Below are 26,325 nucleotides of genomic sequence, written 5' to 3' on the forward strand. Positions count from 1 at the left end.
CTTGGAGGGAAAAGCTTTGCATGGCTGTGAGAAAAGGGGGATGTGGGACTAAATGGATAGTTCTTTCAAAGTGCAAGCGCAGACACAATGGGCTGATGGGCCTCCTTCTGTGCTGTAAGATCCTATGAATATTACTAAATAGTAGCAACCACGCCTTCCAACCTTTTGCCTTACGAGGTTGCCTTTGATGGCATCAACAAGTTACATTGTACAGCACCTTTCACATAGTAAAATGTCCCGAGGTGCTTCACAGGAATGTTATCAAATGAAAAATTGGCACCAACCCAAAGGAGGTAGTAGGGCAGGTGGCTAAATACTTGGTGAAAGAGGTTGGTTTGAAGGAGTGAGGTAAAGGAAGAGAGAGTTGGGAAGGTGACGTTCTTTCAGGTGGGAATTCCAGAACTCAGGCCCTAGGTGGCCGAGGCACAGCCACCAATTGTGGGGTAAAATATGCCCTTTGTTCAAATCTTACCTTCAGGATAGTTTTAAGAATTTGGGGACATTGTTTTAATTTTTTTTATATTCCTAACAAACCGTTTACAAATTTGCATTCCTATAGCAGCTGCTCGAAACATCTTAAAGCATCAGCCCTTTGTTTTTGTTGGAGGGCTGTTAACTGTTGATCTGTACAGAGCGATATCCCACAGACAGCAGCGGGATGAACAATCAGTTAACCGGTTTGGGGTGGGTGGTGGGTTCAGGGAGAAGCGTTGGCCATTTTAAACACCCATTTAAATAAAAAGGGCTTTGGTTTAATGCCAGTCTGAACGGCGCCCATTTAGTAAAGCACAGATGTGCCAGCCCAGATGAAACACCCAAGCCCTCGTCCGCTTGCTAAACAGCACATAACGTTCCTTGACACATTTCAACCTGTTAATGAATCTGATAATGAGCATTTATTATAAATATTGCGGATACTGGGAATCTGAAAACAGAAAATTCTGCAAAAATGCTCTGCAGGTCAGAGAGTAGCGAGAGAAAGAGTGAAATATTTCAGATTGATTTACTGAACTTTTTTTAAAAAATTGTTTTAACCACAGCATTACCAAATTGCAAATTTGCAAGTAAAAGCCTGTAGAATCTGTCCTCGTTAGGGAGGCTGACTGTTGTGGGACGTGCTCTTAGTCAATACCTTTTGTTCCTCTCCTGTGGCTGAAGTTTATTATTTTGCTTGTGTTTTTTTTTTGTGTCGGCCAATAGAGCTGTCTGCCCTGAGGAGCGGGTGGCTCTTCCCCTTTAATGAAAAGAGAAGGCAATGTGGCTCGGGGCTGCTGCTGGATGTTTCACACCTTGGAGCTACAGAGAGAGAAAGAGAGAGAGAGATGCAGCTCCTGAAACCAGCCCCGCGGATCTAACTGCAGCTCCCCAGAGTCTCTCTCTCTCTCTCTCTCTCTCAGTCACTTCAAACTGCAGCCTGATTCCAGCTCCGTAACAGTGCAGCCCAGCTCCTGAATATCACTGGGAGCAGAGAAGAAGCGAGGGGGGTCGAGGGTTGATGTAAAGCTTCACATTGCCACAAACAGGTAACCAACTCTCCATCTTCCAGCAACCTTGCCTGGGCACAGTGACAATTATTGGCTTCTTTTAACACACACACACACACACACACGAAAAGGAATTATTATTCTTGACAACCTTTTGAACGCCTTATTGTTGAAACTTTTGAAAAGAAAATATTAAATTGAAAGTTAGAATAGTCACTGATTTGGGGAAGATGGGTCACGAAGACCTTTAATTGAGCTATTTAATTGCACTGACATGAGGGCTCATGGATTTGATGTATTCCCCCCGGGTGTTTTTAAGCGGTTGCCGGATCTCCGCGGGTCGGTTTCTCCTGGAATTAACACAGTTTAATTTCTCTCTCTCTCTCTCTCTCTGTCGGTCAATTTCAGAAACGAATCTGCGGCGCCAGACATGGCCAAGTGGCTGAAGGACTATTTGAGTTTCGGGAGCCGCCGGGTGCCTCCCCAGCCTCCTAAACCCGACTACAGCGAGAGTGAAATCCTCAAGGCTTACCGAGCCCAGAGGAACTTGGACTTCGAGGATCCCTACGAGGAGAGTGAGGGCAGAGGCAGGGTCTCAGAGAGCGAGCATCCGCTCGGACTCTCCTCCCAGCACCAGAAGCCAGCCTCCCCCGACATCAAGTATGTTTCCCCCAAACACCGCCTCATTAAAGTGGACAGCACCGACCTGGGCAGCAGGGCAAAAATACTGGGCACCGAGGAGGCGAAGGGCAAGCCTGAGACTGTGAGTACCAGCTCTCCCCTCCCCTCCTTTCTGCTGTGTTTTGTTTTTCTCTCTGTGTAAAACTTCTGGCCGATCACATGGTTTAGTAATGAAGGGTACTGAGTGTGGACTAGTCCCTGCCGATGGTGAGACCCACCTGAGAAATGGGTTCCAGCTGCTGAGTCAGAGGCTGACCCACACCAGCCAGAAAGGTTCCACTTCAGCGTTTCCCTACCCCACACCCCCACCCCCACCCCCTCCACTCCCCCATTGCCCCCAGTGCACTCTCTGCCAGTTGTCCACACTGCGCTCTCCCCCTGGCCCCCACACTCCCCACCTGTTGCCCCCCGCATTCTCTGGCCCTTGGTACCCCCATGCTTTCTACCCCATGTCCTGCCACTGTCTTCGCCCATTGCCCCCTCTGCGCACTCTGCCCATTGCCCCCACTACATTCTTCCCTTACCCCCACACTCCCCACCTGTTGCCCCATGTTCACTACCCCTTGGTATCCCTATGTCCTTTACCCCATGTCCTGCCACACTCTCCACCTGTTGCCCCCTCTGCGCTCTCTGCCCATTATCCCCACTGTGCTTTCCCCTAGCCCCCACGCTCTCCACCTGTTGCACCCCATGTTCTCTACCACTTGCCCCACACTGTCTCCACCTGTTGCCCCCCTTGCTCTCTCCCCTTGCCCCCCCACATTCTCCACCTGTTAACCTCCATGTTCTTTATCCCTTGCCCCCCTGCACTCTGCATCTGTTACACCCATGCTCTCTACTCCTTGCCCCCCATGCTCTCCACCTGTTGCCCCCCCATGCATTCTACCCTTTGCCCCCACCCTCTCCACCTTTTGCCCCCTCATGCACGCTCCCCATTGACCTGCACTTTCCCTTCACCAATGCCCGATGCTCTCCCTGCCATTGCTCCTGTGCTGTTCCACCCCATTGCCCTCCCGTTATGTTGTTCCATTCCATTGCCCCCCCGCATTCTTCCCCAACATTGCAATCCTATGCTCTTCTGCCCCATTGCCCCCTGCACTCTTCCACCCTGTTGTCTCAGCACTCTTCTTCCATGTTGCCTCCTGTATTCTTCCCCTACATTGCCCACACACCCTTTCCCCCATTGCCCTGCTCCTTTCTTCATGGCCCCATGTGTCCTTCCCCTATTGCCCCCTCCCTCATGCCCTGCCTCCTGCCTCGTCATCCTCTCCTCCCATCTGTCTCCCCTCTCCTACCCTGACTGTCTCTCTTCTGCCCCTCTCGTTGCTGCCCCCTCTCCCTTTTCCCCTCTCTGCTCCACGCTACCACCACCACTTCCCACGCCCCCCCCCCCCTTCCATCCCCTACCATCAGTAGCCTGTGTTCCCATTCATACCAGGAAAACTGATCCCAGCTGGGCTAGTGTACAGACCCTTTGTAATTGGCATTACAATTGGCCCTGATTTCAGGAGATGAAAACTGAATAGCATTTCCCCTACCATAAGGAGAGGGAGAAGAGAAAAATCCCTTGTGGGATGCATAACCTAGTAACTGAGAGCAGAGAGGGAGACTCAAGGCTGCTGCTCAATTTCAAGGTTCTACAAGCATTCATAAATCGTCAGTTTAACATCCACCATCGTCTGTCTGAGTGGCAGGCTTGTAACTGTCTGTCAGTTGCCTATTGTATGTTCTACATGTCACTTATGGGTTTGTAATGCATTAAATCTTCCCACAGCCCAACTATTGCAGCCCTATTAATTCTCTATAATTTACCCAAATGCTGACCTAGAGTCCTGATAATACTGAGGCATCGCACTTAGGAAAGCAGTTAATGAATATAATTTTTTTTGCAGATTTACCCTGTAAACTGCACGCTAGTGTTCTTCAGGAGGCTGCATTTGACCTCATGGTAACAGTTACCTTGAAGTGATATCATTACATTTTGCTGATAGCTCCATGCAGCCTGCACATAAATTGACAGAGTGATGTTAAGTGTTCTCTGACTGGGTCCTCAGCCCCAGGCTTGTTAATTCCTGCCAATTCCCATCAAATGATAAAGCCTTTCTACGTGTCTTATTTTACCTCACCTCGCCCCCATCCCCATTCCAATTTTCACCCCTTCTCTTCGGAAGTTGTTGACTCAACAACAACAACTTATATTTATATGGCACTTTTAACATAATAGAACATTCCAAGGGGTTTCGCTGGAGCATTAAAGAAACAAAGTATGACACTGAGCCACATAAGGAGATATTAGATCAGATGACCCAAATCTTGATTAAAACGGTAGGTTTTAAGGAGAGTCTTAAAGGAGGAAAGTGAGATGCAGAGGTGGATAAGTGTAGGGAGGGTATTCCAGATCTTGGGACCTGGGCAACTGAAGATTAAAATTGGGGATGTACAAGAGACCAGAATTTGAGGAATGCAGCCATCTCTGAGGGTTGTGGGGCTGTAGGAGCTTACAGAGATAGGGAGGGGCGAGGCCATGGAGGGATTTGAAAGCAACGATGAGAATTTTAAAATCAAGATGTTGCTTGACTGAGAGCCAATGTAGGTCAGCAAGCATAAAGGGGAGTGAGATTTGCTGCGATTTAAGACATGGGCAGCAGCATTTTGGATGACTTCAAGTTCATGAAGGATAGGGTGTCGGAGACTAGCCAGGAGTTAAGTCTAGAGGTAATAATGACACGAAGGAGGGTTTCATCAGCAGATGAGCTGAGATGGGGACAAGTCAGGTGAAGTTACGGAGGTGGAAATAGGCAGTCTTGGCGATGGCACGAATATGAGGTCGGAAACTCATCTTGAGATCAAATGCAACACCAAGGTTGTGAACAGACTGGCTTAATCCCAAACTGTGGCCAGGGAGATGGATTGAATCGGTAGCTAGGCGACAGAGTTTGGAGCTGGGACCAAAAACAATGGCTTCAGACTTCCCCCCGTATTTAATTGAAAGAAATTTCTGCTCATCCAGTACTGATGAGCAGCCTGGTAAGTTAGGAAAAGTTTAGAAGTCGAGAGAGGGGGTGGTGAAGTAGAGCTGGGTGTCATCCGTGTGCATGTGAAAACTAATGCTGTGCTTATGGATGATGTCATAGAGGGGCAGCATGTAGATGAGAAATAGGAGGAGGCCAAGGATCGATCCTTGGGGGACACTGCTGCTGGGTCAAAATCCTGGAACTCCCTTCCCAACAGCACTGTGGGTGTACCCACACTACATGGACAGCAGCGATTCAAGAAGGCAGCTCACCACCATCTTCTCAAGGGCAATTAGGGATGGGTAATAAATGCTGACGTAGCCAGTGAAGCCCATATCCTGTAAATGAATTAAAAAAAAGAAATGGTGCAGGAACAGGAGCAGGAAGAGAAGCCATTGCAAATTGTACGTTAAGATAGGTAAGAATGGAACCTCTGGGATATGGTTACTTAAGGGCAGCTACACTATGCTACCTAGGATTGCCTCCAGGGTGCGCAGCCACACAATCCTCTGGAATGTACAGTGCAATGCAATAAACAGACTGTAAACAACAAGGAAAATTCAGAGGGAACATTGTTCCTAACACTAGCTGGGTGTATCCTGGGGGTTTTGTCACATTACCTTCTGTCTCAACCATACAGTTCCGCCATTAGTGCATCCCTTGGGTGTGCTGTCGGCCCACAGCCAATTGGAAGCAGGATCAAACTTTGTTACCCAGTTGGATTAATCTTGCCTGTTGGTGAAACAGCCATGTTTTCCTCATCTCTGTGACTTTTATAATTAATTAAATGAAAGCGTTTAAGCAAAACAGAGAAGAACACTTTTTTTTTAATGGCCAATGACATTTCTCCATAGCTTATTTGTAGCAATGTCCCAGCAAATAATTTTCCAATTCCTGGAGACTCCAGAACAATCTGGAGGGTTGGTAACCCCTTCCCCTAATGCCGTTGGCCATGCTTCAATGGCAAACCTAGGTTCTGTGTGGCAACAGGTTCTTCTTGTGTTGGCGGGCGATGTAGAACCACGTCTGATCCTTGCCTACACCTGTCATCTACACATGCACACCATAGATAGTGATCAGGAACGTGACCCCAACTGACCTTCCCCCAAATGAGGCCTAGACCAGTTGCAGCACTGCCACTGGTAGTTTCGCTGAGATCGGCTGATCTCAGGGGTGGGAACTGAACCTGGGCCTCTGTGTTCCTTGGAGCTGAGCGCTACACAAGGCAAGTGGGCCTTTGAGGGGAAGCTTCAAATGCTTGGAGGCTCCTTAAAATGAGTCTTCACACTGATGATCTATTGTCACATTACTGCCTTTCACGTAGTGATTGGAATACTGGGCAAACCGTTTATCAATTATGTTCCCCTTCATTTGTTACTGTTTCACGGAACATTGATTGGAAAAGATCATGTGTACTATAAAGCTCCCTAGTTGAATTTCGAGTTAGGTGGATACTTTTTTTTAGTGCATCTCGATTGCATTTTTTCCTCTGACTCTGATTTTCAATGACATTTCGTGCTGCAGGTTTCTATCAAGTGAAAATTAGATTGTCTGCATTTTGGAAATCCAACCCAAAGGTCACAGTGCAGGACATAATGACTGAAGAGTAGAATAGAAGACGTGATAAATTTAGCAACAACTGATTAGACGATAGCAAGGTTGGTTTCTAAAAGCTTGTAGGAAGGGAGCGTAGTGGTGAGGAGTTCCACTTTTCTAAGGGGAAGAAAATAATTTGGAGTAAGAGTGCATTGACTTTCAGATTCAACAATGAGGATCCAGCAAGGAGTGCCAGAGTCTACGACGGTGTATTCAAAATTAAGGACTAAGCGATGAAGGAAGGTCGAGTGACCCGATGACCATTTGTATCAATTAACTGGAGGCTGTAAAGGAGAAAAGGTTTCAAAGTTGCACCTGGGAGAAGAATCAGGCAACAAGTTTTTCTTGTATCTTGTCCAGGATCGTGAGGGAGATGTTACGAGTTCATCATATATCGGAGTAGCAGTTACATCTCACACAGAGCTTCAGCTTTATAGGATTTAAGGGATTTGGACTTTTCAGACATTATAACTTTGGTTCCTTCTGTGTCCAATGGTGGAGACTCCTCTCAGTGCCAAAGAGGCGAGTGCTTCTAAGCCAGCCTTGACAGTAGTGGCTTATTGCTGATGGCAGCCTGATACAGGCAGTGCTGGTGGGTGTCATCAAAAGAGAGTTTAGGCAAGCGCAGTGTCATTTCCTGCAGCAGCTAAACAAAATGCCTTTCCGACCGACAGCCAAAGTAATTCAATGCAGAAAGTGCCCCAACCCTGAGGAAGCAGTTGCTGCTGTCATTTTAAGACATCAGCATTTGCATTAACCTGTGGATGGAAGGTGAAAGCAACATCAGTAAAAGGACAAATGCTAAATACAGTGTACCTGGAAACCTGAAATAAAAAGAGAAAATGCTGAAAATACTCAGCAGGCTTGGCAGCATCTGTGGAGAGAGAAACAGAGTTGATGTTTCAGGCCTGTGACCTTTCATCAGATCTAGACATTATTAAAAGGACATTTGTTTACACCCACCACCAATTAAATCTGGAAATAAAGAGCTTGTGCTGATAAAGGTGACCATGAACCTAATAAATTGTTGTGGAAACCCAAATGAGTCACTAATGAAAAGGTCCATAGCTGAGATTGTTGCTTCTGACTGGACATAGTGCAACCGTGACTCATCAGTTATGGGACATTAGCCAGAGGTGATTCCTTTCAAATTCGAGTTCTGCATCCAGCCCAGGCTGGCAAGAAGTGACAGCTGTTGGCAGTTGCTTTGACATCACAATGTTTTGACTGTGCCTGGCTGTTGTATTTTCATGACTGTGTGAGGAACGTCTGCAAAACAGCGAGTTTGACGATCCATATCCTCCACTGCCTCTATCTTGTCAGCTTGCTTCTCTGACATCCAGTCATGTGTGAGCCATAATTTCCTCCAATTAAACAGTAGGAAGATTGAAGCTGCCAAGCACTTTGTTTGCTCGCCACCTATTCAGCTCCCTCCCTGGCCACTATCTTGGGACTGAACAAGCCTGTTCACAATCCTGGTGTGTGTTTGGTTCCAGATCCACCAATGCCTTGATATTAAAATTTTCCTCCTCATGTTCAGAGGTCTCCATGGCCTCCCCCCCCCTCCTCTATCCCTATAACCTCCTCCAGCCCTCCAAAAACTCTGTGATCTTTCAGCTCTGGTTCACGTGCATCTCTGCTCTCTTCATCTCACCGATGGTGGCTGTCCTTTCAACAATCAAGCTCTAGACATCCCTCCTTAAACCTCTCCATCTCTCTGTCCTCTTTTTAAGACGCTTCTTAAAAGCTCTCTCTTTGACCAAACTTTTAGCCACCTGCTCTAATGTCTCCTTCTCTGGCTCAGTGTCAATTGTCTAATTAAGTGACTGTGAAATGCCTTATGGGACACCTCACTAAGTTAAAGGCGCTATAATGTATGTCAGTTGTTGGAAGAGGTGCTAGACTCCATCTCCAAACAGCAGCTTAAATATTGCCATCAAAAAATCCTTCAGAAATCATCGCTTACTTCAGCCCTTCCCAGGACATCAGCCTGTTTATTACGAATGGGGGTGCAAATTCAATCCATAGCTATTATTTGGCAATTTATTTGGCCACTTGACTCAGTCTGTAGCTGTGTGTTACCATTGTTAAGCTACCAATCTGGAACCTGATTTTGATGTATGGTCAATAAGAGCACAGACTTTTATTTTATTCCGCCAACCCAAATGTTCTCCCTGGTCACTCTGGCATCTGACTCAAATGGCGAGTGGTCAAACAGCTCAACTCTGAGAGACATCACAGCTGCACCAAGTCCCGTCCTCATCTGGCATCAACATACTGATATGGTCTAGCAGGAAGTTGCTGGAGAGCAATGAAGAGTCGGAACCCTGGCTGATTGCCCTGTTTGTAGAGTGTTGTGTTCAGTTGTTCCATTGTCGATAGCAACCTCGACTGAAATCAGCTAACTCAGACAGTCTCGAGCAGAGGCTCCTTACCTTGCATTTTGAAAGGAAAACAGCCCTTTTCTTGAAAATTCTCATAAGCTGACGTGCTGAAATTTTCAAAAGCCAAGCTACGTTTCACCGGCACAAAACTAAATTGGTGCTGGGTTGTAAAAAGGAACGTGTGCTTTTCTATAGAAGTGGCTGTAACAGTATATTCTGACCAGTTTTGATGAACACTTCCTGCCCTGACAGCTCTAAATCATTCTTTGAGGACTGGCCAAAAAGCCTCAATGTTTCCTTGTGCTTTGTTTTCCAACTAAAACAGTCAAATAATGAGTGAAAGTGATCAGGAGGCTCCCTGACCACAAGCTGCCTAGACTCTTTAGTCATGTCTGAACATCACAAGGGCCTTTTACTGGCCCCTGACTTTGACAAGCACTTGGCTAAAATTCATGTAGCAATTCAGCAGTATATCACATCTAATGTATCCCGCAATAACAGGCTGTGTTTGCATGCTGTGTAATGAATTGAAATCCAAAGGGATAGAATTTCAGTGTTTTAGGAAAGAGATTTTGCTTTAACCTCACATAGAAAAAATATGCAACTAGTTTAAGTATTAATTATTGCATTCACTCTGCCACCTCCTTCTCTGCCACACCCCTTGTTCCCGCTCTCCAGTGCCTCATCCTCTTCCAACACCTTGCCCCCAACCTCCTCCAACATCTCTGTCCTCCTCACCCGCCTGCCTGAGGTTCCACCATTGGCAGTTTTAACCATCCCGGCCCTAAAGTCTGGAATCCTTCCCCGATATCTCTGCCTCTCCACCTTTCTGTCCTTTTAACTGTCTCCTTAACAAATCCTACCCCCCTTGACCAAGCTTTTGGTCACAGCTCTTGTGGTTCGATGTCCATTTCTGTCCAGTTCTGCTGCTCTAAGATGCCACAGGACACATGAGTTAGAGGTGCTGTTGGAGTGCAAATTGTGAGAAAATTGCAGCTGTCTAGTCAGCCGTGTGGCTGTTCTCCATGTCCGAGTCGAGCTAGTGGAGACAATTTTATGTTCCTTGCTCATGGATGTGCACATTGAAAGATCATGGGCCACATATTCTTAATCATGCAACCGATTATGTGGGTGCCCTGCTGGCTGGATGAACCCGGATGATTGGCTGTGAAATGTTCACCAGGCTATTTGACTGTGAGAGCATCGCAGTCAGATTGATCCTGTCCTCACCTGATGTCCAGACATGTGAACTCTGCAGCAGGTGTCAGTGAGGTATTTACACACTGAGCCTCCTTTTATACTGCCATTAAGTCCTAGTTAGACATATTCTCAGAAGTTTCATTAAATGACCCCCCACTTTCAACTGCCTTGCCCAGTCAAACAACTTTTTTCCTATCTTCAATATTTGTACGATTAATAAAGTAAAGTGCTCAAAGAAGACAAAAAGAACATGGTGTTATAATACACCAATGATTTTTCTCCCAGCTTTTGCTCACAGTGACATCCAGGAGTTAAAACCTTAATTTCTGGAGGCTCCAGGTCAATTCTGGAGGCCTGGAAACCCTACCGCTGGCTCTCAGCTTGTGCTTGGCATCAACATCATAGTGAATGTTCCATTTTTAGTAAGCAGAAAGACTGGGAAATGGATTAAAAATAAAATCCCTCTTTGCATTGCCCATTGTTGAAACGGTGAGGGCCTTGGTTGGTATTTGCTGTTTCTGAGGCTCTAATTAGCATGAACCCAGGGGCTGAGATCTGTTGCAATGACTGCATAAGAACATGGGTTTTTGAACATCACACTTTGGACAGAGTTTTTCTATTAACTGCAGGGGGCTGCGGTTTGGAGTAGTAGTTTCACTGATGTTGCAATTTCTGTAATTTTAAGTGCCTGAGGTTCTCATTTTCTGTGAAGCAATGCTGGACTCCCAGGGTTAGTCATTCAGAAAAAACTTGGCAGCCCCTAAGAGCTGGGTTACTTCATCTGTACAACAAAGCAACTGGTAAAGCTATTTACATCTCCAGGGTCTTAGTGCTCACTCTCATGTGGTTAAAACAATCCTGAGCTATTCACTTTGTAACAAATGCATCGTTTAACGAGTTGGGTTTAACTCCTTGGAGGTTCCCCACTTTTGCTGAAGGATCCCTATATCCAATGGGGAGCAGAATGGGGCCTTGTTAGTGGGTGGGATGGGATCCTGGCTGGAATTCTGATATTTGTTTTTGCTGCCAATGAAAGTTAACTAAAAACCTCAATAAGTTATCCCACCACATCAGCTAAAGGAAAATTGGAAGAGCTGAGCACGGTTTAATTCTGAATGGGTAACAGACCCACAGAACCACTGCTTCTGATCAGAGAGCAGTCAGGCTCCTCTTATATTGCAGCTTTGACAGTGAATATCAAAAGAGAAGGAAAGTCTCGGGCAGCATGTTTGGGCTTGAAGTACTTATCCCATCTCCATCTGGAGGAGAGAAAAGCTGAGATGAATTGCAGCCAATCGCAGGCTCTCAGTTGGGGGCAGCACCCAGGAGAGTGTGCCGCTCAAGGCCACAAGCCATGATTTTGCCAGCCATTAAAATGAAAGTCTGCACGCCGGTGATGTTCTCCCTGGGCCTACAAAGTGAGGGATTGGTCCTGATATTTCCAGTTTTCTGTGCATCTGTCTGCACCCAATCCCCCATCATTCAAACCTTGCCCCCATTAGCAGCTCAAACTGGAAACTAAAAATCCCAGGGTAGTGTTTTCCATGCGTCCTTCTGGCTAATGTTCCTCCCGCAATCACTCCTTGCCAAGAAGTGGATTCACTTGGCTCATTGTCCTTTTTTTTTAATTGTGGGATCTTGTTGTGCATAAATTGCTGATTGAGTTTACATGCATAACCATCGAGTAATGGATTGTAACTGAAAGGTTTTAAAGGCCTTTTCTGAGCAAACTCCAAATCTCTATATCAACGTTAAGTCTCTTTGTGGAGATTTTTGCACAGCAACCCTCTAATGTGATGTAGATGGAGAGTCGCCATGCGGCTTGTCACCGATTCAGGCCCCTTTACTCACAATCCGTCACCACAGTGTGTGATCACACCAACATGCTCTTCATCCTGTGCATAGCTCCCACTTCAAAGGCCAGTCCAGCTGCTAATGCTAAGAGTGGAATTCATACACTCGCCTCCTAGTTTTCCATTCCCGGAGAAAGTTGGGTGAAAGCCAACGGGACAAGACACCACGGAATAGGGGAGAAAGGTAAATCGAGGTTCAGTCACACAATATTCAGTTTAAAAGATTGTAAGAGGAAGAGAAATAAAGAGCTCCACCATTTTAAAGTATTAAAGAAGTAATTGGAATGGGGGATGTAATTTGGGATAACAGCCTTCAGTTTTTTAACTATTAATTCTTCCTTTCCATTCACTTTTCACTCTCTTCCCCATCAGTTTTGCAATTTGAAACACTACTGCAGTACCACAAGGCTGAATTAAATTAAAGTGAGGATTTGTGATCTCACACAAATTTGCGGTGGAGGATGCTGCACTATATTCACAATAATTAAATAGGACAGCATTAAGGATTTCAATGGAACATTACAGTCCCTATGCGAATTACACCAAAGCTCTAAGTAGATTGCTATTCTTTTATGTTTTGACCATTGTCAATCAATGGCAAATGGGTCATTGACATTGCCCCATTCTCTGGCATACAAAGCTGGGGAAATAGTCAGTTGGTGCTGCAAATCCCTGACATTTATGCAGGTGGACACATGCAGCCCCTCACCCCCTACAATCTGCAGCTTTTTGAAACAGTTGCTACCTTGCCAACACTGAAACTATTTCCACTTGCAGCAGGGAGTTGTCTGCTTGGTTGGCTCCGTGTGGTTTAATGATGGATTGCCTTTCATATTGATTGACTTATTTAACTTCCCTCTGCTTTTAAAGGGATTGTTGTGAGATCCTTCCAGTTTAGCACCACACTAGATGATACATTTCTCCACTGAAAGGAACAATCTTGCATTTATAAAGCACATACCACCTCCTCTCGAGCTGTCAATAACCAATGAGTTGGTCAGCACAGGGAGATCATCGTGCTCTCGGATTAATGCCTTGGTTTAACATCAAAAACACAGTACCTTCCACAATGCAGCATGCCCATTGTGCTGCACTGAAGTGTTGGCCTAGATTATGTGCTCAAATCCTGAAATGTTATTTCACTCTACAAACCATTGAGTCAGTGGTGACACTGCCACCGTTCAAGCCAAGCTGAGACGAACAAAAAGCTTGCATTTATATGGTGCCTTTCACGATCTCTTGATGTCTCAAGTTCTTTACAGCCAATGAAGTACTTTTGAATTGCAGTTGCTGTTGAAATGTAGGAAAGGCAGCAGCGAATTTGTGCACAGCAAGTTCCCACAAACAGCAATGGGTTAATGACCAGATCATCTGTTTTATCAACATTATTGAGGGATAAATATTGGCCAGAGCACCAGGGGTAACTCCCCTGCTCTTCCTCAAACAGTGTCATAGGATCCTTTACGTCCACCTGATAGAGCAGCTGGGACCTCGCTTTAACGCCTCAGCAGAAAGGTGCCACCTTTGGCAGTGCTGCACTCCCTCAGTGCTGCCTGTACTGTACACTTAAATACTTAAATTTTGTGCTTAAGTCTGTGGCATGAGGCTTGACCCAACAATTCTTGATTCATTGGGTGGAATTTTATGCCGGTGGGATTTTACAGTCCTGCTGAAGTCAATGGACTTTTAAACGGCTTGCCGCGATAAGGCCTAAAAATCCGCCCATGGTGTGGGTGCCACCAGCTGTGCCAAGCTGACATAAACCATTGGAAGGAGATCAGCAATGTGTTTTCACTTGTTGTAATGATGAGGGCTGTTGGCAGCTGAAGTTAAGCCTCCTACGCTCCTGAGGAAGGGGTGGGTAAAGTTACGTTCATGGGGCAAGTTCCAGAAGGCTCTGTGGAGGAGAGAAAGCAGAAGGTGATGTGCTGTTGCAGTTGTTGGTGTGTATCATTGTTAAAGTTATTATTCTATACGTTCTGTTCTATATAAATAACTGTTTGGAATTTCATCAAGAGGAGGCAGAAAACCATTTGATCCAGGGCTTATTTGAGCGGTCACACAGTCATGTCCAAAGTTGGCCTGGAATCAACTTCCTTCTCTTCACCACCACCCCCACCCACCTCTTCACTTCCAAAGTACCAGGTACATGCAAACACCCTGGCCCCAGGTGTTACCAATACTGTTTTATGATTTAAAAAAATGTTCTCAAGGGCTTCAAAATAAGAATGGAGAGTTAGATTTAGACTGGTTGCAAAGGAGTAGGACAAGGAACACACATTTACAGTTGAACAAGATGTTCCAAAGAAATAAAGAAAGAATGATGTGGTAGCTAGGATGTGGGATCCAACAGCAGCACAAGATGAATTTCCCTCCCTCAACTTTGGGAAGTGCCTGGCTCTCTTGCAGAGAACTCACCAAGTATGGACATCATTGACGCAGACTCTGTCTATCAGGCTGCCAACACGTGAAGAAGGGTTACATGGGTGAGGTGCCAAAGACCCTCCCAACTTGTGGAACCAAATCCCAGCAAGAGCCCTCACCTTCAAGGAAGTAAGAAAAGAGCAAACACAATTGTTTTCTGAATGGGAAAGTAGGCACTTGGATAAGAAATTGGCTGAGTGATAGGATACAGAGAGTAGTGATAGTTTTTCAGATCGGAGGAAGGTCTGTAGTGGAGTTCCCCAGGGGTCTGTCTTGGGACCCTTGCTCTTCTTGATATATATCAACCTCGACAGTAGTGTGCAGGGCATGATTTCAAAATTTGTGGATGATATGAAGATAGGAACCATTGTCAACTGTGATGAAGATAGTCTTAAATTTCAAAAGGACATAGACATATTGAGTGGATTGGGCAAACAAATGGCAAATGAAGTTCAATGCAGAAAAGTGTGAGCTGATTCATTTTGGCAGGATGAGTGTGAAGAGACAGTGTAAAATAAAGGGAGAAACTCTGAAGGAGGTGCAGGAGCAATGGGACCTCAATGTATATGTACATATGTCATTGAATGGGGCAGGGCATATTGAGAGAGCAGTTAATAAATCATATGGTATCCTAGGTTTTATTAATCGGGGCATTGAGTACAAGAGTAAGGAGGTCACGTTGAACTTGTATAAGACACTAGTTAGGCCTCATCTGGAGTACTGCCTCCAGTTCTGGGCACCATACTTGAAGAAGGATGTGAAGTCACTGGAGAGAGTACAGAGGGGATTCACAAGAATGATTCCAGGGACAAACAACTGTAGTTGTGAGGATAGATTGGAGAGGTTGAGCCTGTTTTCCTTGGAGAAAAGAAGGCTGAGAGGAGACTTGATAGAGGTATTCAAGACTCTGAGGGGTATGGACAGGGTAAATAGTGAGAAACTGTTCCCACCCAAGAGTACATCAAGAACTAGATGGCACAGATTCAAAATAATGGGCAATAGGAGTAGAAGTGATGTGAGGAAACATTTTTGCACTTAAGGGGGTGGCTGGAATCTGGAACGAACTTCCTGAAAGGGCAGTGGAGGCAGGTTTGATTGAGCCATTCAAAAGGGAATTGGATTGCTACCTGAAAAGAAAGAATGTAAGGCTACAGGGATAAGGCAGGGGAGTAGGATTAGATAGATTGCACTTTTCAGTGAGCCAGTGCAAACTTGATAGCCTGAATGGCCTCCTTCTGTACTGTAAAGATTCTGTGATTCTCTGAATGTATGAATTGTGTCATCAGCAGTAATTGGCTTGAAGAGAGACTAATAATTTGCAGGTGGATCTTGGTGAAGATGGTGAATGAATGGCCCTTGGTGAAGATGGTGAATGGATGGCCCTAGGTGTAGATGGTGAATGAATGGCCCTTGGTGAAGATGGTGAATAGGTGGACCTTGGTGAAGATGGTGAATGGATGGACCTTGGTGAAGATGGTGAATGAATGGACCTTGGTGAAGATGGTGAATGGGTGGACCTTGGTGAAGATGGTGAATGAATGGCCCTTGGTGAATGGATGGCCTTGGTGACGATGGTGAATGGATGGACCTTGGTGAAGATGGTGAATGGATGACCCTTGGTGAAGATGGTGAATGAATGCACAGTGACTACTGCAACTTAACAATGAACAATATTGGAATGGTGTTAATTACAGGATCTAAGTACATGTATGTCCATAAAGATCATTATCTGTGCCAGTTACTGATCTGGTAGACAAGTTCAAAATTAAGGAGGGTTTTGACTAGGTAAATCAGGGAAAGCCATTTCCGCTGCTTGGTGAGTTAGTTAGAAAGCTCAAATTTAAGATCATCACTGCAAGAGCAAAGGGCATTTAGGGGATCTTTTTATTGAGAAAACTGTCAGGCTATGGAAATTCCTGACAGAAACAGTGGTGGAATCAGGATCCGTAATAACTTCTAAAAGGGTAGAGTATAAATATATACATGTGTGTGCAGACAAGGGCATACACTGGAATGGTATTTAAATGCCTATATGGAAAACAGGAGATGGTTAATTAAATTAAGTGATACCTTCTTCTTCCGCTGCCATATTTTGCAACATCGGTGATCACAGTTCTACAACTTTCATGGTCTTTGATAACAGCTAACATCTTGGTGTTGTTCTCAAATCTTGTACCTGTCCGTGTTTTTTCTCCTTTGCTTCCCTGCTGCTCTGCTGCCCTCAATTTATTAACGTATTAACATACAAAATAATGTGAGAAATTAAGGACATTTACAAGACACAGAGCATTGCTGAGGTAGTGGAAGGGATAGGGGGACTGGACAGAAAAGGGAGCAGGGCAAAATGGCAAGGCAGAGTCCAGGAGCCTAAGAGAAGAAAGGGACAGGTTGGCACCAAGGGTACAGAGTACCCAACCATGTTTCAACAGACAAAACCTACCCCAGCACCAATCTTGTCCCTCCAATATAGCCAGCATTGTAGTGTACTAATCAGGGCAAGCCCTAAATTGTACAGTCAGACTACATCTTGGGCACTATGTCCAGTTTTGGTTGATAACACTCAAGGCTGTGCAGTGAAAAGGCTGATCTCTAGTATCCAACGTCTGGGTTATGTAGACAAAGCTGTGTCTTTCAGTTTAGATATGGAGATATCTGATAATGAACTTTTATTACATTTAATAATAAAAGGGAATCAAAGTCAGCCATGCACTGTCTGATGTGCAAAGTAAGTAGCTGCTCCAAAGTTATCTTTAATGTTTTAGATAATTAAAGGAATAGAGGGGGTAGCTCAAGAATATTAGTTTAAATTAAATTGCGAGAGTAAAACAAGATAAGTTCAATTTAGTAAAGGGCAAACTGATAACCAATAATGGGAAATACTTACACTCAGGGTAGTCAACAGAATCTGTGCTCTTGTGAAACAAACCCTTCTTATCCCACATTCCTGCCCTTTTCCATCCCCAATTATGATATTGAGTCACCACTTTGGGAATGTGTATACATACACTACTTAAACGTCTGATTTTAATAATAAGATTCTAGAATTTTCTTTGATCTTCCCTGTATTGGGTGCAGTTGCTTTTTTATTCATCACTCCTCCAGTAGTGGATGCTGGTGATCATTCTGGAATGTTCCTCCACTATCATTGGACCTTATTTTAGTATGTTGCTCAGCTAGTAGCACTCTAACCTCTGAGGCAGAAGGTCATGGGTTCAAGATCCACTCCCAGACTGGAGCACAAAAATCTAGGCTGACACTCCAGTGCAGCATTGAGGGAGTACTGCACTGCCAGAGGTGCTGTGTTTTGGATGAGACATTGAACCGAGGCCCCATCTGGCCTCTCAGGTGATCTAAAATATCCTGTGGCACTATTTTGAAGATGAACAAGGGAGTTATCTCAAGTTGGCTGACTAATATTTATCCCTCAATCAACATCGCAAAAGCAGATTATCTGGTTGTTGCTGTTTGAGGAATCTTGTGCGTAAACTGGCTGCCGTTTTTCCCACATTGCAACAGTCACTACACTTGCAAGAAAAAATGTATTTCATTGGCTGTTAAAATGCTTTGGGATCTCCTGTAGTAATTAAAGACGCTATATAAATGGAAGGCATTCTTTTTTTAACTGGCCTCCAATACTCACCATGGTCATGTTTGAGCCCTTAGTGACTATTCACCATCTGTTCACACCTAACAAGAGATGCCTACCCTTTAACTGTGTTTTTTACACATTCAGTGCACAGATTCATGGATCCATTTTAATTAAAGTGTGTTAGATGTTCTACCCTGTGCCTGTGCTAATACATCGTATAAGACCTGCAGCTGAGGGAGTCAAAGGATTAAACTCCACAGTGATATCTGTGCCTTGGGATTTAAGAGTAATCCTCCGAATATTTAAAAGGATAAGGCGTATTATGCAGAAAAGAAATTAACCCTTAATTTATCTTTTAAATCTCACATTGGTTTCCCCTGGACAAAGGGGGATTTAGGAGAAGATACAAGAAGAAGGAAAAGCATGTTAAAACTTAGGAGGGACAAGAGCGAATTTCACAGAAATCACCGGATCCATAATATGGAGAGGAAAAGTTTTGGCGGGGAGAGTGTGAGAGGGTTTCAGACTGGAAATGAGAGAAGGAGCGTCCATTGGGTGATAGCTTGTATCTGTGCCGGAGAGTTCAAAGAGTCACACCAGGAGCAGGATTTTCCCTTCTTCGGGCAGGCATGGCGGATGGGCCTGGGAGCAGCTGCCCCTGTAATCAGGCCCTGGCCGCAATTTCACGCTGGCTGGCCAATTAACGGCCGGCCAGCACGAAACGCGTGCTGAGAGCCTCAGTGCTGCCAGGGTGGGGGCGGGAGGAGGGCGAGCACAGAAGTCTGCGCATGCGCAGGGGAGCGCGCGCTGAAATCTCCTTGAAGGCACAGAGCTGCCTCAGCGAGCTGGAGAATTGGGAGAAGATTGTAAAGATGACATAAACATGTCCCCCACATGTCACATGAAGAGGGACATGTTTAAAATGATGGCCAAAAATATTTAATGGATTTTCATTTACCATTGGAAACCTTATCCCGCCCGTGGATGAGGTTTCATTAAAAATGCAAAGGCTGCCTGGCCTATTCGCCTGCCCGTGAACCATAAGGCTGGACGGGCACCGAAAAATACAAATTAATTAATACTTTAATGGCCTTAATAGGCCTCTTAATTGTCGGCGGGAGCGCTGGTGCTCTCGCGGGCACCTGCCGACTGAAATATCGTGTGAGTGTGCAATGATGTCGGGACGCTCACCCAACCTCATCACGCGTGATTTTACCCCAATCGGGCCAGGCACGCACCCGCCCACGGGATGTAAAATCCTGCCCCAGGACAGCTTTTGTGTTGCTTTTTTCTTCTAATTCCGATTCCACTCCTGGTATCCCTGTTGTTAAATTGGTTTCTTACAGAATTCTGTCACCCAGTGATGGGAAATGGATTTTACACTCTAAGTGGCAAGCATCGTGGAATCCAAATTAAAGCAGCGGCAGTATTAAAACAAAACAAAATGCCGAAAACACACAGCAAGCCAGTATCTGTAAATCAGTAGCCCCTGATGTTCCAGCTATTTAACCTTCTGGTGAAAGGTTATACAGCTGAATTGTCAAAGCTGCTTCCTCTTTATTGATGCTCACTGAACCATTGCGTATTTTCTGCTTTTATTTCAGATTTCCAGCATTTGCAATTTTTCCTTTTTCTTTTAATATGAAAGCATGTTCAGATCTTATGATCAGTCAGCCCTCAGCTCAGAACTTAAGCCACAGCTTCAAAGCAGCCGGAGACTGAGAGAGCAGCTCGGTACAGTCACTGAGAACCGTTCTGACTGAATATCTAGCAGGCCACCTTTAGCGAAATATTTGAAATGACTTTCACCTCACAGCAGCAAAGATGAAAAGGGAAAATCTATAAATGCTGGCAATGCACAGCAGTTGAGTGAGCATCTAAATGAGTTAACCAGGTTATCAGAACTGAAAACATTAATCACATTTCACCTTTCAGATGCTGATGATCAGTTTTGCATTTCTGGCATTGTCTGTTTTTATTTCAACTCACTGCAGCCGCATTGATTTTTATTCTAAAGGTCTCTGGTTGATCTGGGAAGCAATATTTATCTTTTTTCTCTTTCTCTCTCTTCCAAAGGCTCTCCCCTGTTAATACCTGGTAGCTCTGCACTCAATCCCAGTGACGTAAATTAGAATCATGAAGCCCAAAATTCCTATCTGATGCCAGGGCACAGAACTGGCAAATTGTCCAACAAGAGCCAGGCCCCAGTGTCATCGGGATTCCACATTGTGTAAACGGGCAGAGGTATTGTTGGGGGGAGCACGAATATCTCTTGTCCCCAACTCAGCAGTGTCTCTCGAGGGATTTCCATTATATACCAACCAATAGGGTGCTCATAGGCCTCAACGAAGCTTGAACCAGTGTAATGGCTAGACAGAGCGAACAGGTTTCAACATGAAACAGATAAACTTTATTACAGAGAGATTTTCAGATGCTACATGTTCGATCAGGACTCACATCAGGAAGCCCCACCCCCTGGATTACCCACACTTAGGGCTCATTGGTTGGAGCCTCCAAGAACATCACATGACCCCTGATAGACACCAGAAGAAGCTATACCTTCAGTTACTACATTTCCTCCCGCTTTTAGTTTTTCACAGTTTCCATTTACAGAGAACATCGGAAACCCAACATATAGGGCAGGATTGTGAGTTCGGCATGTGGGCGCGATCGGTGGGTCCAGGAGTGGCCAGGGAATAGACCGCCACCAGCGATCAACCCCAACCGCGATTTCACGCTGGCTGGCCAATTAACAGCCAGCCAAAGTGAAGCGCATGCTGATATGATCAGCGCTGCCTGGGTTGGGGGAGGGAGAGGAGAGTCAGCCCGGGCACGGGGGCGGGGGCGGGGGCGGGGGGGTGGGTGGTGGTGAGGGGGGCTCCTCAGAGAGCTGAAGACATGAAAATTAAGATTTTTAAATTCGGGAAAAAATGTCCACGCAACACAAGTAGTCATCTGAGCATAGGCATTATAAAAATTCTGTGCATGGATTTTTTTTTTTCATTTAATAATGAAAACCTCACCCCGTCCTTGGATCAGGTTTCCTGAAAAATGCAAAGGCCTCCTGGCCTGTTCGCCCGCCCGCCCACCATAAGGTTGGACGGGCAGCGAAAAATCCCAGTTAACTGCGCCGTTAATGGGCTTAATAGCCCTCTTAATTGTCGGTGGGCACACTTCAGAGTTTAGCGCGTACTCGCCAACCGAAATATCACGCAAGTACATGATGACGTCAGGATACTCACCCAACGTCATCACGTGCTATTTTATGCTCGAGCGGGTTGGGCACCTGCCTGCCCGCTCAGCGAAAAATTCTGGCCATACAAACATACAACCTCAGGTGATTAAAGATTAAGTCTCTGAGGCGTACTTCTTATTCGGTTAAAGCGGCACAGCTCTACCACTTGAGGTTCCTCCACATGATCGAATGATCAGGAAATTCAGCACGAGATACATCATTAGAAAGTGGCAGTTCTGGGTTAGGCAACTCTACAGAGACATCAGGCAGGTCTATTCTAGGTTGATCTGTCACCTCAGGAATTGATGGTTCGACGTTAATCACAGGCGGAATAGATGGTTGTTGGAATGTCTCTATCACGAATCTGGTCCACATGTTTTCGAACGATTCTGTCTTCCACATTCACCTGGAAGGATAAGGGACCAGCCTCTGAGACAATGGTTCCAGGAATCTAACAAGCCAATTAATTTAAAAGCACCAGGTAATTATCTCAGTATGTTGTCTTGTTAAATTAGAGTTCCTTGATTTTCAACATAGAATTCAACCATAAAGCAAAACCAAACTTGTACTAATGGAATTGGGTTGTGTTTCAATCGTTCAGCTTTTCATTCCATCTTCCTGCAGAAAAATATCCCAAACTTTTCTGAATGAAAAACGAAAAAGCAAAAAGAGGCACTAAATGGATTTGCTCGAGTTGATGAAGCTATGAACACTAACTATATTATTCACCTTACCTTATCTTACCTTACTTAGCTAATTATATTCTTTTGATATGTACATTGTGAGAATTGTTTTGTTCCTTAATGAACAGATGCCCCAGATTATGAAAAAAAAAAGTTAGGTTAGCTCAGTAAAAGATGGAAATTCCCAGGGCACGCTTCAAGTCCATGTTGACCTCGGCGAGTAAACAGCGCTGTACGGTGTCACCCTGAACTCCACAAACTAACCAGTCCCGCAGCATTTCATTGAGTGTGTCCCCGAAGTCGCATTGTTCTGTCAACTGCTCCAACTTTGCTACGTAGATTGCGATGGACTCTCCCGGTATCCTAACTCTGGAATTAAACTTAAACCGCTGCATTATTACGGATGGCTTTGGCTGGAAGTGCATTTTCATGAGGTCCAGTAATTCATTAAAGGACTTAGAATTTGGAGCATTCGGGGCGGTCAGATTGCGAATGAGATTGTATGTCTTGCTACCACATATACTCAAAAGGATTGATTTCTGCTTTTCCTCTGCGGTAATTTCATTCGCTATGAAATAAAAACCAAGGCGCCCTACATACTGGCTCCAATCTTCCATAGGATCTATTCTGCTGAAGAGTGACGTGACTGGTGAATAGTCTTTTCTTTTTCCTTAAGGTTCGATGTACTCACGTTAACAGGGCAAGGTGCAATGTCAGAGATATTTTGTCACCAACTGTAATGACTTCACAGAGCGGACAGGTTTCAACAAGAAACAGATAAACTTTATCACAGAGAGCTTTTCAGATGCTACTTGCTTGATCAGGACTCTTGTCAGGAAGCTGCCCCACCCCACCTCCCCCCCACCAGGGCTCATTGGTTGGAGCCTCCCAGAACATCACGTGACCCCTGATAGACAGCAAGAGAGGCTATACCTTCAGTTACTACAGCCAGCTGAGAACTCATCTTGGAAAGGTCCCTAAATTTCCTGAGGAGGGTTAACAATTATTGCTTTTTTAAATGTACATCTCCCTTAGGAGCTGACTGTTTGGACGCTGTCTTTAGCCTAATTTTTACTCATGTTAGCTCAGCTTATTTAGTAACACTCTCACCTCAGGTTTTTAGTTCAAGGCCCATGAAATCGCATGGGAGTGATGTATTATCAGGTACAAACACAAAAATAAACTGAAGCCCATCTGCCTGTTCAAAAGGACATTAAAAAATCCCCTAGCACTGTTCCTCCCTTGGACACACCACTCTAAACAAACTAACTGGTCATTCTGATTTTGGACTCTGCTGTGACTGGAAATGAAGGAATTAACTTGCATTTATGCAGCACCTCCTCACCTGTGGACATCGCAAAGTACTTTACAGTCATGAAAGTGTTTTGAAGTGAAGTCACTGTTGTAATGGAACTAAAAGCAAATTATTGACTTGGCAGAGTGACAGAGACAGAGAGTAGGAATAATGGGCAGGGACTCCAACTGGCAGGTTGTGATGAGTGGTGTCCCAACTGTCACTGTGTTTATGAATGGCTTAGATGATGGGACAGAAAGCCACATATCCAAGTTTGCCAATGACATAAATCTGGGCTGCATTGTGAGCAGTGTTGATGTAAGCATAAAGTTACAAAGAGGTGTTGATGGATTAAACACATGGCAAAACTGTGGCAAATGAATTTCAATGTAAATATGAGGTCATCCACTTTGGTCCTAAAAGGGGTAAGTGGACCTAAAAAGGATAGAACAGGGCACTTTCTAAATGGTGAAAAGCTTGAAACACTGAAGGTCCAAAGACATGTAGGGGTCCAGGGCCATGGATCATTAAAATGTCATGAACAGGTACAGAAAATAACCAAAATGGCTAATGGAATGCTGGTCTTTATATCTAGTGGACTAGAATATAAAGCAGATAAAAGTTATGCTACAGCAATACAAAACCCTGGTTCATTCAAGCTGGAGCAGCTTTGTGCACCACATCTTAGGAAGGATCTTCACCTTTGAGAGAATATTGTGTAGATTTATCAGAATGATAGCTGGACTGAAGGGTTAAATTACAAGGAGAAATTAAATAAACGACAGTTGTATTCCCTGGAATTTAGAAGGTTAAGAGGTATTTGATTGAAGTTTTCAAGATATTAAGGGGAATACATCAGATAGATAGAGAAGTATTACTCCTCTTTGGGGAGTCTAGGAGTAGGTGGCATAGTGTAAAAGTTAGAACCAGACCTTTCAGGAGTGAGCAAACACTCCTATACACAAAGAGCAGCAGAAATTTGGAACTCTCTTTCACAGCTGCAAGTTGATTCTTGATTAATTGTTAATTTTAAATCTGAGATTGATAGACTTCTGTTAACCAAACGTATTGAGGAATATTGTGGAAAAGGCCGATGTGTGGAGGTAGGTTGCAGGTCAGCCATGTTCTCAGGGTATGGTGGAACAGGCTCAGGAGGCCAAAGGCCTACTCCTGTATGCTGTAGGAAATGCAGCACGTATAATTTGTACATTGCAAAGTCCCTCAAACGGCAATTAAATAAATGACCAGGGAATTTTTTTTTTAAGGTAATAAAAGCAAAATACCGCGGATGCTGGAAATCTGAAATAAAAACAGAAAATACTGGAGAAACTCAGCAGGTCTAGCAGCATCTGTGGAGAGAGAAACAGAGTTAACGTTTTGAGTCCAAAATGGGCTCTTTGGAAGTTCTTTGGAACTGAAGAGAGGTAGATTTATGTTAGGTATTGGTTGAGAGATATATGCTGGCCAAGACACCAGGAAACTTCCCATGTTATTCTCTGATTAGTGCCATGGGATCTTTTACATCCACCTGAGAGGACAGACAGGGCCTCTATTTAACATTTCATCTGAAAGAGGTCATTGCAGTGTGCAGCATTCTCTCAGTACTGCAGAGAAGTGTTAGTCCAGATTATGTGCTCGAGTCTCTGGAATGCAGCTTGAACCTACAGCCTATGATTCTCGGAGAAGAGTGCTTTCACTGAGCCAAGACTGATGAGAAAAAGTTAACTCACTATCTATGTGATGACCTGGCATAATGAAGTGCTTCGTTAAGTTTGCTCTTATTTGCAGCTAATGATCCAATTTTGTAAAGTATAGATCCATGTATCACAGAGGTGTTTACTGGATGGCTTGTTTCCGAGTCCTTCTTCCTGATGGATGATGATGTGATCAGACTTTTCACAAATTAGCTCTGGCAGCTCTCCTGAGGCAGTAACTGATTCAGTACATTTACAAGTGTAATTGCTTGAAAGGTGGTCAGCTGATAATATGGCATAAGTTCACTTGAGTGTGTGCTGAAAAGGAGGCCACTTAGTCTCCAGGACTGCTCATGTTGCATGAAGCAGTGATGGAAGCAAATAGAATGGTACAGCTTTGCCCTCTCCAGAGATACACAGACATGCATGATGCATTTGTTCACAACATTACACAACTTATTTCATTACAATGCTGCTTGACAATTGGTTCTCACATTGCCCTGTTTGCACCAGTCATATTCAACCTGGTCTATGTGTGTTGCCAGTATAAGTATCTGGCATATTTAACTTGCAATCTATGCTCCTACTTATTTGCAAACATCATAGGTTCTGTTGTTCTGCTTTAGAATAATTTCCCAATGGAGCTAGAGCAGCCCTTTCCAAACCCTTTGGGTCCACAATATTTGATCAGGACAAGGCAACATATAAGAAATAGCAATTTGCATTAAGATGCTTCAGACAGGCCTAACCAGGCAAATATTGGACACCAAGCTAAAGAAGCGGTTATGAGGAGGCATGACCAAAATATTGGCCCAAAAAAGCAACTTTTACAGGAGGTCTTAAATGAGGAGAGGGAGGTGGTGCCATTTAGGCTGAAAATTCTTAATGGCTGTGGTCACAGTAACCAATAGGCAAAGGGAGGGGAACTGCACAAGAGGCTAAGGAATGGAGAGTTCGAGAAGGGTGTAGGTGAGGGGAGGTCACAAAGGTGAAAAGAAGCAAAGCCATGGAAGGAATTAAAAACAAGGATGGGAATTTTAAATTTGAGGCTCGGGGGCACTGGGAGCTTTTAATTTTCTAACCAGTCTGCCTTATGGGAACTTGTCAAAAGCCTTGCTAAAATCCATATAGACCACATCAAATGCACTGCTTTCACTGACCCTCCTTGTTACTGCCTTGAAAAATTCAATCAAG

General features: G+C 44.6%; 1 protein-coding gene across 1 annotated transcript in view; it reads left to right on the forward strand.

Annotated features, from left to right (window-relative positions):
* Window positions 1-800: 800 nt before the first annotated feature.
* Window positions 801-26,325, forward strand: part of LOC144688771 (SH2 domain-containing adapter protein F-like) — a 270,816-nt gene continuing 245,291 nt past the window's right edge. The window contains exons 1-2 of the mRNA XM_078555683.1: window positions 801-1,523; window positions 1,893-2,247. Of these exons, the coding sequence (XP_078411809.1) occupies window positions 1,915-2,247 (333 nt within the window). The 5' untranslated portion in view covers window positions 801-1,523; window positions 1,893-1,914. The remainder of the gene's footprint in view (window positions 1,524-1,892; window positions 2,248-26,325) is intronic.

This window comes from Cetorhinus maximus, chromosome 13, assembly GCF_964194155.1.
Source record: "Cetorhinus maximus chromosome 13, sCetMax3.hap1.1, whole genome shotgun sequence".
NCBI classification, from domain to species: Eukaryota; Metazoa; Chordata; class Chondrichthyes; order Lamniformes; family Cetorhinidae; genus Cetorhinus; species Cetorhinus maximus.